This window comes from Triturus cristatus, chromosome 2_1 (assembly GCF_964204655.1).
Source record: "Triturus cristatus chromosome 2_1, aTriCri1.1, whole genome shotgun sequence".
Lineage (NCBI taxonomy): Eukaryota > Metazoa > Chordata > Amphibia > Caudata > Salamandridae > Triturus > Triturus cristatus.
The window spans coordinates 1017930591-1017949394 of NC_140581.1; the positions used below are offsets into that span (position 1 = coordinate 1017930591).

Sequence of the window (18804 nt, forward strand, 5' to 3'; positions counted from 1 at the left end):
TTGTCCTTGTATTATGCCTTAAATTTGTTGTGCCTCTCTCCCTGCTTGCTGGTTGCTCTCATCCCTTTTGCATGCCTGGTATTCCCTCCTGCTGCCCCACTGCCCCTCCCCCTGCCAGTTTTCCCGCTCCCGCCTCCCAGCTGTGCATCCCTCCCTCCCCCCTGCCAAAGGCAAGCCCATCGGCGGCCAGCGCCAGGGACCCTAGATCACTGTCCTCCCACCGCTACGACAGAGCTGCCCTGCTCGCACTCGACTCCTAAAGGAACAACAGCTGCCAGCTGTCTACGCCGAACACCACCCATGGCCAGGTCTCCTGCCGTCACTGCTGCCAAACCTTCACCACCCTACGCTTACCACCCACAAGTCGGACGCCGACAACACCAAAGCCCTGAAGGGCATCCTCCTCAATGTACGCTCCCTGTACAACACCCTGTAGAGATCTGGGACCTCCTCGACACCCTCTCGCCAGACTTCACCTTCTTTACAGAAACCTGGACAAACGCCTCCGCCGCCCCAATATCACCACCGCCATTCCTGACGGATACAAGATCCAGAGGATGGACTGACCCAACCGCCCAGGAGGAGGACTCACCATCGCACACAAGAGCTCCCTCCGACTTTCCACCTCCACCACGAGCGACTCCTTCTCGACAACCGAACGCCTTGACTTCCAGACCAGCCCTAGAAACACACTTCGCGGCACCCTCACTTACAGACCCTCCTGACCCCGCACCCCGTTCACCACTACCATTGCTGACCTCATCGGCCATCACCTCCACGAACTACATACTCATCGGAGATCTGAACTTTCACCTCGACGACCCCAGCGACCCCAACTCCGCCACCCTCCTGGACAACCTCGCCAATGTCAGACTGAAACAGCTCATCACCACCCCTACCCACAAGGCAGGACACACCCATCTTCGCAAGCGGGAACAACCTCAGCTTCAGCTACACCATGCAACCCCCTTGGACATACCACCACTGCGTACACTTCCTCATCAACAAACCCACGCCGCCCAAACCTGCACCTCGCCCTCCATGAAGAAACTGGAGCAAAGTCACAGAGGAGCAGCTTATCACCACCCTCAACTACGACACCCCTACCACACCAAAGTCGCAGCCAAAGAACTTCACCCCGACACTGTGCCCCAGGAAGGCCACCTGGTTCACCGCTGACCTCCAAGAATCCAGACGCATCTGCAGACTTCTCGAGAAGAACTGGAGAAACAGCAAAACGTCAGAAGACCGCACCGCCTACAAGAGCGCCATGACAGAATACCACCAAAGCATTAGATCCACCAAAAGGGCCTTCATTCAAAACAAAATCCTCACCAACTCCAGCTACTCCAAAGGACTCTTCAGCATCATCCAGGAATTTACCAAGCCCCCCAGCAAAACCACAGACATCACCCCATCACAGGACCTCTGCAACAAGCTTGGCTCCTACTTCCACCTGAAAATCAAGGGCCTCTATGACAACTTCATCGACCAGACACCCGACTCCGAAACCACCTCCCTCTCCAGCAACGCCAGCCTGCCCACCATCTCCTCCTGGACCCCAGTCACCACCGAAGACACCACTTCATCCATGAAAGGCATCCACTCAGGGGCCACCACAGACCTCTGCTTGCCGCACATCTTCCACAGAGCCGCCATCGCTCCAACACTGCGACGCACCATCAACGCCACCTTCAAGACCGGCATCTGTCCCGACGACTAGAAATGTGCAGAGGTCAGACCCCTGCTCAAGAAGCCCATAGCTGATCCCACATATCTCAAGAACTACCGTCCCATCTCCCTCCTCCCCTTCACTGCCAAATTCACTGAGAAGACTGTCAATGCACAACCAACAAAATTCATCGAAGAAAACTCAATCCTCGACCCTTCCCAATCCGGATTCCGCAGCAACTACAACACCAAGACCGCCCTACTCGCCGCCACAGACAACATCCTCACCCTCCTCAACCAAGAACACACCGCGGCCCTGATCCTACTGGACCTCTCGGCAGCATTCAACAGCATCTCCCACCGCACACTCACCACTAGACTCCACTAGACTCCATGACGCCGGCATACAAGGAACCGCCCTCGACTGGATCTGCTTGTTCCTCAGCTAGAATCCAAAGAATCAGAATACCACCCTCCTCTCTGACCCCACGGAAATCAACTGCGGAGTACTCCAAGGTTCGTCGCTCAGCCCCACGCTCTTCAACATCTACATGGCCACCCTCACAGCCATCGTCAGACAGCGTGGACTCAGCATAGTATCCTACGCCGTCGACACCCAGCTCATCCCCTCCCTCACCAAGGACCCCATCACCACCAGAATCATCTTCCAGGAAGGAATGAAGGACGTCGCTTCCTGGATGAGCAGCAGCTGCCTGAAGCTCAACTCTGAGAAGATGTAGGTACTCGTTCTCAGACCCTCCCCATCAACATGGGACATCACCTGGTGGCCCAACGCCCTAGATAACCCTCCCACCCCCACGGAGCACACCCAGAACCTCGGCATCGTACTCGACTTCTCCCTCTTCATGACCCGACAGGTCAGCGCAATCGCCTCCAGCTTTTTCAACACCCTCCGCATCAGCCGAAAGACCTTCAAATGGATCCCCCCTGAATCAAGAAAGACCGTCACCCACGCTCTCATAACCAGCAGACTCAACTACGGAAACGCCCTCTACGTAGGGATCAACAAGTCCCTGCTCAGCAAGCTCCAGACCATACAGAACACCGCAGCCAGACTCTTATTCGACATCCCCGACACGAACACATCGCCCAACACCTACGAAACCTCCACTGGATCCCCGTTGAAAAGAGATTTACTTTCAAGATACTCACCCACGCCTACAAATGCCCCCACAACACCGAACCCCAATACCTCAACGAAACTATCTCCTTCCACCTACCCAAGAGAAACCTACGATCCGCCGACCTTGCCCTCGCCGAAACCCCATGCATCCGCAGAGCAAGAACAGGTGGAAGAGCCTTCTCCTACATCGTGGCCAAGACCTGGAACGAGCTCCTGATCCACATCAGATGTGCCCACTCCCTGAACATCTTCAAGAAGACACTCAAGACCTTGCTTTTCGACTGAACGTAGCTGCATACCCCCCACCCCCCCAAGTCTTTGCGACCCTCACAGGTGAGTAGTGCGCTTACAATAACCCTGATTGATTGATTGAATGAGATGGAATCAAATAGTCCTGAGAACTGCCGGATTTGAATTTCTAACGCAACCTTACAAGTTGGAAAAGTCTCAGAAAGGCACCTCACATGTGTGCATAGAAAATCTAGGCTTATGTGTGTGTTTTGGGAGTAGCCAACTATTAGGGAGAACTAGGGGAGGATTACTGAATGATTGGTTCAAATACTGGGCATGAAACTACTTCAATTCGTTAAGTCTTGCCTCTTAGGCCTATAGCCACTGATAGAAGGGAGAAAAGCTATACAGAAATTTGTGGATATGGTTAGACTTTTGAATACTTTTCATGTAATGGCAATACCCAACAGGTCCCAATCATGTGTGTTGGTTGTAAGACTTGAATAAATGGGCCCACGATGAACTGATGATACTGCAAGACGAGAGCTATTGACACCTGCTCCCAGACTGTAGTGAGTTAATAGAAGCTTTGATACACCCACCAGATGGACATCGGCCATGAACAGGAACTGAACTGAAATAGTTCATAGAAATAAGTGATAAGTCCCTGCTCTATTGGACCATGAGAACAATTACTTTCCTAAGAAACACGTGAACTTTCTGACGAGAGAAGAAAGAAGCAATGTCTTGTCACCTTTACAACTGCCGTATCTTGCATTTTTATTAAAATTTGGTAACCACGGAACCTAATCCATATTTAACTTGTTCTCTAAATTGATTACCCATATGTTCTATTTTTCTTTTTTAGGTTTCGTTTTGAAAAAAACACAATGAGCTGTATAGAATAAGAAATAATTCTGCACACCCAACTACAACACAGATGGTGCACAGCAGAGAAACATGTTGCTTGAATGACGTTTAGAAGACTCTATGGGTTACAAAATGATTACTCTGAGCAACACCTGCAGTAAATTACTTCCTTTAAAATTAGGAGGTGGCAATTCATACATTAATAGAAGTGGTAAAAAGGGTCACTGGCTAATCTCTTGTCCAACTCATCCAAAAGGATATCTCTATCAAAATTGTCCTTATTCATGACTCTCCAAGTGAAGTCTCAAGCCAGACTCCACAGGCCTGCCACCCTGCGGTTATCACAGACTACAATGTTCCATCCTGCCACGTTACCCACAGCCTCTGCCCTAAATGCGCACATCTCTGGACACTGACAGAATGCAATCAAAATTGGTCTTAACTGTGCCAAGCTAATTGAGTACTCATTGAATAATACATGTTTCGTCTACTGTTGCAAGCTATTGTCACCCATCTTTTAAAGAAGACAGTCATTGCCAGTGGCCACCTTACTACCTACTGGACATATCCAAAACCCTTTTCTGGACTAAAATCTTGTCAGCAAGCCATGCCTCCTCAACCCATCTGAGCTTCATTCAGCAACACAACACATGAGCTGCCGTAATCTGCCTCAAAACCATCTCTGACACATTTCTGACCAACTACTTACAGTGGCGCTGTCCTTTCTCCATCTGTCATCAGTATTAGACAGCCGGTGCCACAGGATTCTCTTCATAGACTCTAGTGTGGGGCTGAACTCACACAGGCATTAGGGGGTAGTTGGTGGATGTCCCAATCACCCAGTCTTCTCTGGCACTTTGAAGGTATCTCAGGGTGACATGTAGCAGGGAGCAGACAAAGATTACCCAAACCTTCCTAGTAGCTAGAAAGAGATCAAGAATCCACCTCTGCAGAATGTAATGGGAGTGAAGGATTCATTGCAACAAAATTCAGAACAGTTAAAGCCATGAAAAACACACAGCGTCCATACAATTTACACATACATATGTTTTATTTATGAATCGGTTTTACATTATGCATCATTGATGACCCCGGCGTAATCCAATATTAACATCTGGTCAGTGTGAACTACGAACTATAACCTCAAAATAAATGTTTATTCTAAGTAACATCACATCCTGCGATTACTGATATCCTCATTATTGTTAATAATTGGTGTGTAATATTAATGCAACAATTATAGTGGAAGACTAAATATTTCATAAAATCAATATAGCAGCAAGATGCAAGAATATGGTGTTCATTTTTTATTCTAAATCAAGATGTCGTCTTAAAAGCAGTGTTGTGTTTCAGGTTGGTATTTACAGCTGCACAGTGGTTAGAGCTGCGGTTAACTCATGCTTGCTCTAAGCTAATACCAACATTGTGGTTTACCAGCTAGGTTGAGCAAGAAATTACCACAAACGTATGTGGCAGTCGCATTTGCTCTGGGTCACAAGAAATTCCAGTCTTTCTTTTATTGCAGTGTCTTGCTTTAGTGGAGTTGAATGTATTTGATACCTAAATGCTGGTATAATCTAGCTCCAGCTCGCCTTGAACTGTGCCTGCTTATACTCTCCTACTCATCCCTTTCATCTGCATTCCTATTATTACCAACTGTTGCCAGCTATCTGGTTCCATTCTCAGAACCACTTTCTTTTTGTCTTCTTTCTTATTTGTGGCACCTATTCTTCCAATGCTGTTTCTTCCGAGATTGGCAAAAAAACAATGGCAGGTTTAGAAAACTGTACACTCTTAGGGTGCTATTCACAATATGTGTTTTGAAGTGCGCTTAGTTGTACTACAGCAGTACCATTAATGTTCTACAAAATGCCATTCGCTAATCTACGCACGGAGGTCTCCGCCGCTCCTGTCTTTTATATGTGGAGCGCTCAATTCCGACTGCGGAGATCTCCCCATACATAGGTGTACTTAGTAGTAAATAGTAAATGTAGGAGGGACAGGGGAAGGTTGCTGGAAAATGGGGAATATTTACGAATAAAAGGAGGGATTTAGGGAGGTTCACACCCCCCCGCCCCCATCCCCCAAAAGAGTAAACCCATTCATATTCACAAACTGCACTCCTATAGTTACTACAGCAAAAAAGACCCAAAACAGTTGTAATTATTTATCCAGTACGGACCTGGATTAAGCCCAGCACCACCTATGGCCACTCACCGTTACTGCAACACCTGCCCTTAGACAATAAGGGAGATAGGAATTTAAAATTAAACCCCATAGGAAATAATGTTAAAATAAATTATCTAATTTAAATATATATATCATTACTTTAGCGTTACAAAAATATATATAAATCATAAATATATATTTTATTTAAAACTAATGTAATGACGTGTTTTCAATTTAAAATAAGTCAATTTTATACATAACTTTTAGTAGCCTTTAATACATATTAAAGAATTATAACATTTTACTTTTGGGGGGTATTAATAAATAAAAAAATCTTTAAAACAATTTCAAATCTAATATACTTAAATTAATTGAAAATAGAATTAAGATTTTGCTCAATAGTACAGTTATATTTTTTAAATATATTCTACATTTAAAATACATGTCGAACATTTTTTAACATTTAAAATACAACTTTTTGAAAACTTAAATGAACTTTATTATTTTGCTATACTTTACCACAGTTACCACAGGGAGATCTCCACCCCAATTGCAGAGGTCTCCGCCAAGTACGCAAAACGCCAAAGATGGTCTTAAAGTCACTACTAGTAGTAACTTTATGGTTGTATATGGCGCTCTGATTCCACTCCGTGTTTCAGGGTAAGAGGACTTGTAAGTCTACACTTTTGGATAACTTTACATTTGTAATTGATGAATAGCTGAAAAGTAGTAAAGTAACTCAAAAGTGTAAGAGTAAACCTACATGTGTAGATTTGCTCACAGGTAAGTTTACCTTTGTGAATACCCCCCTCTAGCATCTGAACCTTCTAATCAAACTCCTACCTATATTCATGCACCATTTATTTTGCCATGTTTGGTCTAAACATGCTCATGGTGCTATTATTTATTTCAGCTGTTTTCTCTAAATGTCCTTTGGCTCTTTCAGGAGAACTCTTTCTTAAGCACTTCGTTTGCACCCTGCCCGTAGATCCATTTAGCCACACGTAAAATATCATCAAATAAACTTCTTGTTCACGGTATTCTTGGCTCTATTTCTCGCTATCGTTCTATTCTTGGCATCTGTGCAGACTCTTCACTATCGCTATCCCACCTACTATCTCTCCTGTGCTCCCTCTCTATCCTCAGTTTTTCTTTCCCTGTCACTGGATGTCACTTTTACTTTGTTGTCCCTTACTTGCTTTCTTCGGTTTCTCTGGTCCCAATCATCCTCCTGATTCCTCCCTTTACATTGTCTTTCCTTTGTGCTTCTCCTTGTATTTTGTTGCCATTACTTGCTAGCACTCCTTGTATGTTATATTCTCCTGATTTGCTTTCCTTTCGTCCTTAAACTTGTAATCAACTGTCATGGACCCGAATCCCGGTGAGCCCACTTGGCCTTTTATTCTTCCGAGGTTGCTAAATGTTTTACTATTAATTTGGGCAATAATTAAGCCTGTTATGAGCTCCAGGAGATCAGACAAATGATAGAATGTGCTATTTAAGTACAATAATTATTATTTAGGGAAATATCTGTTGAAGTCTAAGGAACAAATTGTCAAAAGTACATTGTCTTCGCTGACAAAGGAGCTTCACGGAAGAGTTGTTTGCAGTACATATCTCTTGTTACTTTATGTTGACTCCTGCTTATCTTGAAACAACAATAAGTTAGGGGGTCAAAGGGAAATTTTAAAGACCTGCGTGGACCAATCCCCAAATCACTCAGACTTTAACAACACAAGAATCCGCGGGTCTCTAACAGTCTAACTGAGACACAAGAACAACAAACCAGCATGTTCAGACATACAGAGTCCTTAAATAAAGGACCAAGTCCCATCACCCACCGAGGTGGCATGCTTCATCATCTGGGACCTCCCTTAACTGCACCTGGTGCAGTTAAAGAGCTTCAACAACTGAGGACGTGTTCCTATAATTCTTGTGTACACGCTTTTCTCCATTTTCTGCGGTTTTTATTTTATCTTGACACCACTAGATACTGAGTAAAATATTTTTCTACTGGTAGTCAATTTTAAATCACACCCTCTTCACATACACTGCACTTAGTTTCACCACACGATTGGCAGCTTTTGTCACTAGGAGAGTTTACACCCTCCCTGTTATATCATAAAACATCTGTGAGCTCCTCCTTGTTACAGTAAATAAAGGTGTTGAAGCTCTTTAACTGCACCAGGTGCAGTTAAGGGAGGTCCCAGATGATGAAGCATGCCACCTCGGTGGGTGATGGGACTTGGTCCTTTATTTAAGGACTCTGTATGTCTGAACATGCTGGTTTGTTGTTCTTGTGTCTCAGTTAGACTGTTAGAGACCCGCGGATTCTTGTGTTGTTAAAGACTCCTGCTTATCTTCGTTCAGTTTAAATAAATCAGTGGTAAATTAGAAATTGTCGGCAACCTACTTTCAGTTTATTGCGACTATAAACCAATTATGAGTACTGTAAAGGTTTGATAAAATACACAATAATCTTCCAGTAATACATCTTGTCCAAGCTTATATAAACTAATAAAACTTGCACAAAAGGTATCAATTTACAACCCTTTCTGGTATATGATCTGTAAGCGAGTCACCACAAAGACACGGGGCTCCATTGCTTAACAGCTGGGTTTGCGCTACTTAAATCTTTCTGATTAGAGCACGCTTCTCCAACGAGTATCTCATGAGTTGCTGGTTGCACGCCAGCTACATGTAAGTAGCTCCCCTTTGTGCAGCACGCCAAATAAATTAGACGCCTTTGCTTCGCTTAACTATTAAATCTATACACCATTTGAAACTTTTATTTTCAGAACTCGTAAACTGATGTTTGCAGAATTTTTTTTATATTTTCAAAATATATATATAAAACTGATAATTGAATGAGAAATCATGCTGCATTGGGGAGATTTGTTATCAATGTTGTTACTTGCGTGCCGCGGACATTGCAGCTATGGCTGTTATTTTTTACCCATTTTGACGCAGTCCAGATTGATGAAGAATTTTTGGATATAACTGCTGAAGCACCAAAGTCACCACTTCTGGTTATCCTGCACAAGGGGACCACTAATGTGATCTCATCTGGTATGATCTCTATTGCAACACCCATGATACTGTTAGTAGCTTGGGATGAGTTTTATTGAACATAAGTAGCTAATATTACAGAAAAAGGTTGGAGTCCATTGGCATAGATCCTTTGATGTTTATGATTAAGGTTGCAAGATTCTTTAAAAATGGGCCTTGCTTAGAGTTTGGCGGAATTGGTACCAAGTCTAAATGTGGCGAATAACCGCTCCACCATATCTAGAGTGCCATTGACTATGATTCACTTTTAGTTTGACATCAGCCACTTTTCTGATGGAGTACCCTGTCTGCCAGACTCTTAATAAGGTCCTTTATTATATGTATGCTACGTGCTATAGGTTGGGAGGGTTGCCTTTTGTATCCCTTTATGGGTATTGTATTTGTTCCATATAAACGTTTTTTTTTTTTTTTTTTTACAAGTGGTGTAATGAGTAGCACTACAGTTCTATATAAGTGAGCGCAGTGCAAGTAAAATATTCACACTTTACAGAATATAAGCACTTTACTTACTTGTGCAGGTCTTGCATTTTTGCCATGTATATACATTCCAGTACTTAAATGTCAAAATTAGTGGATAAAGTGTACGTGGGCAGCTGTACGCTTCTGAAAAGGAAGAGCTGAGGTAACTTCTCTCTGTAATATTTACTTAAATATCACTCGCATTTACCCACAACGCAATTAAAAGTGATGTAAACTATGAAATGTAAGGTAAAACATTGCAACTTGCATTCGAATCCTATGAATGTTGTCTGGTACTTACTTGATTACAAGCCCAAACACATTCATCAAAATGTATATATTAGAACTGGTCAATCTGTCCCATGCTGTGGTTAGGTTTCTATGAGTCCTAAATTTCACAACTTAATGGATAGCTAACTAAGAGTGCTTAGTGGAGTAACTGACATGATAACTTCTCAAACAGAGTAGATATTTTCCTAAATAAGGTATTTGCATAAGTCAATAAGACTTAAGCTCGCAAATCTACAGCTCCAGCGAATGAACGGTATTTCTCTTCTCCCCACACATTAGTAGCTGCACTAGAATACACATGTTCGTTCTCTCCTTGCTCATAATCCCATGTTCAGATTTGGTAATGTTTTACTGCCCAAAGGTGTGTTGAATGTCATTTGTCTGGCCCAAATTTAAGAAATCTGTCACGTGCCTCTTTGCTGCTGCAAGCTAGAAAACTCTTCAGATAGAAAAGAGGTTACCTCTGCTACGTTCTTCAAACGCCTGTGTTTATTGCCAATTACACATTTTTGAACTAGATGTTTGCTGTAGGTCCAGGAAGGGCAGACCTGTGCCTGATGTTTAGATAACTGCCGACTATGTAACTAGGGGGCTGATGTATCAAAGTTTTTTTTACCCATTCTGTGTTTAATACGGGAAAATGCGTTGGTAGGTAGATAGCCATTTACATTGCTGTATGTAAGCATATAAATTACAAATCACGAGTTGAGATGCATCTCCCAGAGCACAGCTTAGGTTCTACAAATGGATAATTAGCAATTCCTCACAAAATCTTTTACTTATAGAGGCACGTTTATTGATCCAGAGTATGTTGTTGCATTCTAATGCTTTAATGTGAGTTTAGTACTTCTAAGCAATGAAAATGCTTCTCCTGTTAAAAGAATGCAAAGCTGGCTACCCCCATTTGTTTATACATTTTATAAACAGGTCACAAATTACAGGTATTGGCAATATATTTCTCTTGCTTCCGTCCTCGCTTTGTAGCTAATGTACCTGTCGCTCTTAGCCTGTCAATGCACAGCAGTCCTCTATCTGAATAACTATCTGAGTAAGTTCTGGTAACGTTTGCACCCCAATCAACAACTTAAGTTTGACGATGGATGGTGCCTGCATCCCGTTTTTGCTTGGCATAAAGTGATCAAGAACTAGATGGTGAATCTGAATGGTGATCTCTCCTGGCCCACGGATTGTATCTGTGGCCTAATATTGGGTCGATTCACAAAGATATTATCAGCCGTAAACATATTTTACAGCTAAAGATACTTACATTTATGCTTGCCAGAAATTTACAAAAGGATTCCTGGCAGGCATAAATCGATTTACTACTGCAGATTTAAATTCGAAATGAAGGAATGGAAAGTAGGCATTATAAGGCATGGTTTGCCTTGGAACTTTGTGAACCCTCTCAAACATGTAAATTTGTGGGAATTACCCAACTGCAATCAACCCATTCCCATGTTGGAAATGGTCAGAATTTTACTCTTGCCCCAGATTTTCTGGGGGTGTACAGGAAGAGCTTTCTCCACGAAAGAAAACATTTGTATATTTGTCCATTCAGCTGACCTTTCTACTGCGACAAAATATACTGTGTACATTTCTGCACAGGGGAAATAGGCAGCCTTAAGAAAGTCCCATGATAAATGCAATGTGTAAGCTTGGAAACCTGCACCTTAAGTGGCTTTTTAGGCATATCCTTGACCTTGTTTTGTGAATTGCAAAACAAAATGGGTTAAATGTACGTTGAGATGGAGTTGTAAGACTCCACCCTTAATTTTCCATCTTTCTATGTGAATTTGGCTACTCTTCTTTTTCAGCGTAATCTGTTGAGGAAAATCCGGTCTTTTGGCAAGACCTCTGCAACCACTGCCCTTGTGGACTCAAGACTCCTGTAACACACTGCACCTTGCCATCTCTAAATATCTGATGCACCAACTCCATATGCCACAAAAGACTGTTAGATATTTCGTATCAGGACCACCTTATGGTCTTGGTCTGCCCTGGCTGAGGGCTCTTCATTGTCTATCTTGTTTAACTTCTATTCTCTTTATGATAGGTTGTATTAGCCCCCATTCTCTTGCTCTCTGGGAGAGGACCTCTTTTGTATCCAGCGCTCTTTTGAGGCATCCCTTGTATCCGGCTACTTCTTCAGCAGCTGTTCAAGGGTATTATTCTACAACATTCCTCTCAACTCTAAATTGAGTCCACATATCTCTTAAATCTCAACTCTTTAGAAGCCAGTCTAAGCTCACTTCCCGTTATCTCTGGCGCTCAGCCTGATTTTGTTTTGCCATGGCCTAGAAACCCAATGACAGTATGTGTGCTCTATAACGATCCCTTACAATCTAATGCTGATGTTTCAACAATAAACAATGGTTGGCAGTTTCTATTCTTTGCTTCAAACATGCAGTTCTCACATATGTTAAAAATAGCATGTTACTCCAGGGGAATTTTATAATTATAAAATCAAAAGATTGATCACTAATACTCATCAAACTAAAATAATGAAAATGGAATCTAAGAAGAGGACGCATACAGTGTTTGTCATTAATGAGTCCGAACTAGTGTTGATGTTGTCTGCTATTTTCTTTATATGGGGCTGATATACTCTGAAAATGGCTGTTGGGCCGCTCAAATTGAAAAACAATATGATATCAATCGCCCAAACTTCAAAGGGAATGCATAGGTTTCCCATTTTGGTAATGCTGTGGTCTCTCCTACTCTTGACGCTTACTGTTCTGAGACCATAGCTAGAAGCATTTTATGAGAACTTTTATTCTGTTATTACTTGAGAAGTCTTCTTTTCTTCTGCACACGTGCATATGGTAATTCATTAAATCCTGGATTGGACTTAAAAATGTGTAGAATTGATAGACATCCTTTATCCCCTGCGGCTTTGGAGACAACTTTAGTCTATTTCACTTGCAAAAGTATTATATTGTGTTTATATAGTGCTTACTACCCCAAAGTAGGCATTGGAGCGCTTTACACCTGACAGTACGCTGCTCCAGAACCTAAGTTTATTGGTTAATCCAGTGTCATTGGTTAATGTATTGTTGGCTTACAGGGGGCATGACTTTCAAGGAAGGAGAGGTTGTGATGTTTGAAATGAGAAGTGGGCAATTTACAAAAAAACATTTTTTTAAAGCTTATTTGGCGAATATGCATGAGACTCCGAGAATGTCGTGCTCATATAGAGGATGCATGGGAAGGTTGGAAGAGAAGGAGAGGGCGATTTGAAAGAAATATAGCGGATGCTTTCTGAGACAGTATGCAATTTAAGGAGGCCAGATTGTAGAAAGAAACAACATTCTTTGCACTATTATGTATATATTAGGTTTTGTTTATAGGCATCCGGGCACTTGTGAGCGCATAAATATTCTACTGAACATTCTCCCTTGGATCTTAATGTTGTCCATAAATGTTATAGTAGTGTAATGCTTCAGAAGGGAGTTTTCAACCATGCACTGTTCTGTCTCAAGGAGAATAGCCTGTCCATTGATAGGCTACTGTTAGACCATTGTTTCAGCAAGGAGAACAGATCTGCTCAGGGTTTTTAAATGTAGAGTAATGACTGGATGCACATTTAGGGAAATCTTGAGAGCTTTAGGCTGCAGTCAAAGGAAGTAACAACATTAAGATCATAGCGGTGTTTCACATTAGATAGACAACTAATGCAAACATTAGGAAGGAGGTTATGCAGATGCTGGAGCGAAAGACTTCTGATGGTCATACTCAAGTTTGATTCACAGTAGTAGTACTAGTATAACTTTATTTGGGTTACAAATATATAACCATAAAAGTACATTCATATAATCACATATATAAAATATCAACAGTACTAAGTACAGGATCAAGTGGAATTCATTTTGGATGCCTCTGGTTTGCCATTGTACAAGAGGGAGGGTAAGGAGAGCTTCCGCAGACAATGGAAATGTATTGCCTGCATTCCTGTGGCTGTGGGTGTAGATTCCGACACTGGGGTGGGAAGAGTGGAGACATGGCTTTGTTAGGAAGGGGCTGCGGATTAGAGTTCCTGAAGCACTGCCTTTTGGTAAATGAATGGTAGTGGTTCTGTTGTGCTGAATGTTGAAGGGGACCCTTTAGGAGAGGGACAGCCTTTTGTCTTCCTTGATCACACTTTCAGTTGGGCTGATGACAGAATAATGCAGAAAGCTCACACCTCATTGTCCCTCTTTTGTGGATGTTAAATGCCAGAGACTCCTGCTGTGAGGGACATCACTATTCAAAGGCTGTGTCTGGAAATCAGCCTGGAATATGTTAATCCACAAGCATCACTGCCGCAAAGTAGCAGCAGCACATGAGGACAGGCAACACCACTGGAAAACCGTACAAGAAAATACCTCCAGGCAAGCCACTTGACAAATGGGACCGTGGGTGAAGAAACAGGCAAGAAGTGAGGGTAGTGTAGCTCAAGAACAATGGTCAGACAGAAGGGCAAAGAATGTGAAGAGAGCGATTGTGAATTTAATTGTAATAGAACACATGTTAAAAAGAGAGCTACAAATACTTCCAACTAATACAACTCAGAAGGCTCTCTCCGAAATGAGATGAGTTCACATATAGGGCCCAGAGAGAGATAATAACATTCGCAGACCCTCACTTTTCCAAGTATACATGAATATAAATTCTCATATATTTGAACCCATTTTATCAACCTGTTCCGGAATTCTCTTCTCTCTCTCTTCTCTTTTATTCCTTCCTTTATGAGAGGCACCGTCGAAGGCGAGCGAGGCAGAGTTATAGGAACAGGGAGAGAGGCATCTTCAACACACCCCAACACCACTAGCTGAATGTTACCAACCCCCATTGAGTCTAGGGCGCCTCTTCCTGGAGTGGGACTACATTCCCTAATATCCAAATTCCTGAATGCCTTTATCCCAGCCTGCTGCATTTTTCTACACTAACTACTGCAATTCTCTCCCAATATTCCTCATCATTCTACAACCCGACCTCCAGTTGCACCACCAGTCTACTAGCCCGTGCTCCCTCCTGCCAGCCTCATATATGGCTGTAATCATACCTCCCATTTTCGCAGCGACCCACAGGTCTCTTAATTTAATATCACTTCTTATGGCACAAGCATTTTCTTCCTCTGCATCCTTGTGAACTTTGTACCGTCCTTATACCACCTAAGCTCTCCTCTCATAATCCTCCTTGCAGCAGATTCTGAAACATTGTCCCCAAAACACCTCTAGTCTTTCATTTTATGGAGTTACATCATGATGAAAATAACCTCACATGGCAATTTACAGAAGCAACTGACAAGTTAATTTTAGGAGGAGAATCCTATACCTTTCAGGCCAAAAGAGAACTAAAATAGATCCTACTATTTACATATATTATGTTTTGGGGACAATGTTTCGGAATCTGCGGCAATGTTGACAAATACATGTCCTTATTTTTTGTGAACTATATTATTAACGGCACACGGGCAGCAAAAACATAAACAATGTTGCTCTCAATTTAGTCCTTAAATCTCTCCTTTAAAATAATCATCGTTAAATTTGTAGCCCTGTCAGTTTCACTGAAATTGAACGAAAGGTTGGCCAACATGAGTGCTCTAATACGATGGCTTGTGCAGTGAAGTAGTGTATTCCTCTCTGTAGGTTTATGAATCAGAGAGGTGTACAACAACGCATTACAAATTTTAAACAATAATTCCAAATAATCAATTGAGGTATTACTGTCGATGACAGTAAATTTGAGATCCTTACTAACATTGTTTAACCACTTGACACAATTATGCAAATGTGTTGCAGTACTAGCCCAGGTCACAGTGCCGTTGTCAATATAATGTTTCCACAATAGGATGTGTTCGAAAATTGACTGTATTCTCACAATAGATGGGAGTTCTCATAATGATCAACTAAAAACACAGCAAAGTTGAGAGTGAAAACTGCTGCCATTGATATACAATGCAAGTAGTATCATCAAAGGAAACATTATTTTGGATAGTTCCCGGGGGAAGCAGTGAAATGACAAACTGAGTGGGCACTTATATAGACCTGGGTTGTCCATTAAGAATAGCTTCATTTACTTTTATACTTCTGCTGGGGTATGTTTGTATAAATGGATGCTTAATCTTATCTAACTATAAGAACATACTCGGAATCAAATGGAAGATCTTCAGTTAAACGTATGAAATGTGTACTGTCTTTCACATTAGAGTTTGTCTCAGGAATAAAACCTTTAATAAAGAAATCAATATATTGTCCAAAGGGCCCCAAGATAGAGCTGTAGACTGAGACAATGGGCCTTAATGGTGGATTTGTCAGATATTTGTGTATTTTGAGCAATGTGTAGAGCAATGTGTAGAGCACTGGTGTCCTGCCGTGTGTCTTGTTCAGAAAATAAAGTAGTTCTGACTTGGAGAACCTTCACCTTAGTCTTTTGTAGTTAGTCAAGCATTGTGGTCTGTGCTTCATGAAACAGATTGTGAGCCATCTTTTTTATAATGGTCTGGTTGGCTAGTTGCTTTTAGGGTTGTTCTTATAATGAATAGTGTTTTGAATAACAATTCCAGATCCCTCGGCAGGAGAGCTATACTGTAATATTGCTGATACTCTTCCAGTATTTAAGGGGTTGTCTCTTTTATGATGTTATAGAGTAGACAACGTTTTTCCTTTTTAAAGATGTAATGTCTTTGTGTGCTAGCTTTTCAAATATTAAGATTTCACTTGGCATAATGGCATTTGTGAGACTCAAACTTGAAGGTAGTCTGAAACCCGAAGCATTAAGCATAAAGTTGGACATGTTCTCAGTAAAAAAAGCTTTGAGTGTAATTTTATGAAAAATTGACGACATTTGGATTATAATAACCGAAAATCAGTTTTTACTTTAATTACAAAAGACAACCCCTTACTCAAATGGCGAGTTCAGAAGAGGGCAAAGTATGGAATGAGAGGTTGAAAATGGAGATGAATCCAGAGTTACTTATGTGGTGGACCCCATCCGTAACATTTTCTCTGGGTCTGGCATTCTCCTGATGAAAATCAAGCTTCTCTTGTCCCTTACCTCTCTTCCCTCATAGTGCTCTCCCTAAAAAAGCTTGGGCTCTTGGGTATATGGCCTGAGCTGGTACCTTCTTGAAATATTAAATCATCAGAGGAATCCCCTGAGGATTCTAAGAAAGCTATTGCCTTGTGTTTGTGTTATCTGCCAAGAGCAACTGAGTTCTGCCTCTGAATAGTGATCTCTGGTAGTGTAAAACTTGTATAGACGGTATGGATATGTTTTACCTCCTTGTAATGTTTTGGCATAATTAGTTGCCTAGTGGCTTCCAACTGCATCACAGATATTATCTTCTCTTATAGCCACTTCCTTTAACTCATTCTAAGTCAGGCTTACCGTGTGTCCTAGCTCCTATTATTTTCATGTATAGCAGCAGGCTTGTTGATCTTTTTTAAATTCATGTGCTTGTTGGTCTTTGTCCATTCCATTTCTGGTTTTTTATGTTGCTAGTCCTGATGATAGACCACTTATTATGATAGGGTCTAAAAAGTATAATGTACATACACACTTGAACTAGGTATTCAAATGTTATGCTAATTCTAGTACTAATATGTTTAATCCTTTCACCTGCTCTTATTTACACCTCCATATAAGAGCAAAAATATATATATATATTTACCCAGATACTCCAATATGCTTTGTAGCTGGTTCTGGATAGTAGGGAATGTAAGTGCGGGTGGAAAGTTTGTGAAAAAAGCGCTCACCACAATAACACTGATAATCTAAGCCAATGGACCGCTTTGCATTACTGATGCCACCTGACGTGCTCGCCTTTATTCCACCACAAACCTCATAATTGTTTCTATATATTCAGAATGGGCAGAGGATTATAGCAGACAAAATAAGTGAAGTAGTGAGTGGGTACAAATGGAAGCAATTGTGCCTTCTTAAAGTAGCATACACAAGTTTCTGAGTATCTGAACTTTTTGTTTCACGTGTACTGAATGGATGATAGTATAAGAAATCTATGGGCAGAGTACCAACGTTACTATGGTATGAGACTGCTTACAATTCTAGGTAATTCTTATCTCATGCAGCTTAGGGTTCTGAACCAATGAGTCAAAACATTTTTTTTAAAATAATTGTTATTTAGACGTCAACTGTTATTGTGGAGACAATGAGACTTTAAAACAAGTGAGTTTTCCTTTCAAAATGTTTGTTATTTTGTGTTTCAGAACACTGTGCAGTGTGCAGTCATGTTGCCAAAGCATTGACATTCTCCAAAGAACTGGCATGGATTAAAGACATTGGAGAGCCCTCACTCACCCGTTCAGCTGCTCGTTTGCACGTGTTGGGCTGTCCTCACGGCAACTTAAGAACTGCCACTGCCCACACAGACACGTTGCCCCTGCTAATCATGTCTAGAATAAAAATTAACAAGAATGGACCCTCTTTTCTATTTTCTGGAGACTACAGCACCGTGGCTCAGATTGTCACACCGGACCGCTTCCTTACAATGAGACTCATTGGATTAATCTCTGGTCATTGATGTAAAGTATTCAGTTTTGCCATCGGATAACTTTAAGGCGTGTTGTTTGTATGATATGGTGGACAGAACGGGTTTATGAAGGTGTTGTCTCTACAGTTTTGTGGTCTGATTGTCTTTATCTGAAGAATTCCTGTCTGCAGTAAATAAAACCATGAGATTATAGCCAATGGCTTCTTGTGTTTGTCTTGTTTTACTGAGTGAAACAAAAACTCCTCACATCCTCACATGGTTCGTCAAAATGGGGATAGGATCATGAAGACTCATGAAAGTGTGCAGAATGCGCTGCCAAATTGTACTACAGTAACAGTGGAGACATTAAGGAGTGGGTGACTTGTTCTCCACCCTGCATGTTTCAATTCTTATTTTTTCTGAAAACAGT

The 18804-nt window shown here is 41.8% G+C and overlaps 1 protein-coding gene across 1 annotated transcript in view; it reads left to right on the forward strand.

Annotated features, from left to right (window-relative positions):
• The window catches only part of MTAP (methylthioadenosine phosphorylase), a 392892-nt gene extending 374300 nt beyond the window's left edge, over positions 1-18592 (forward strand). Inside the window, exon 8 of the mRNA XM_085634967.1 lies at positions 18112-18592. Coding sequence (XP_085491093.1) covers positions 18112-18150 — 39 coding nt within the window. The 3' untranslated portion in view covers positions 18151-18592. The remainder of the gene's footprint in view (positions 1-18111) is intronic.
• Positions 18593-18804: the final 212 nt, after the last annotated feature.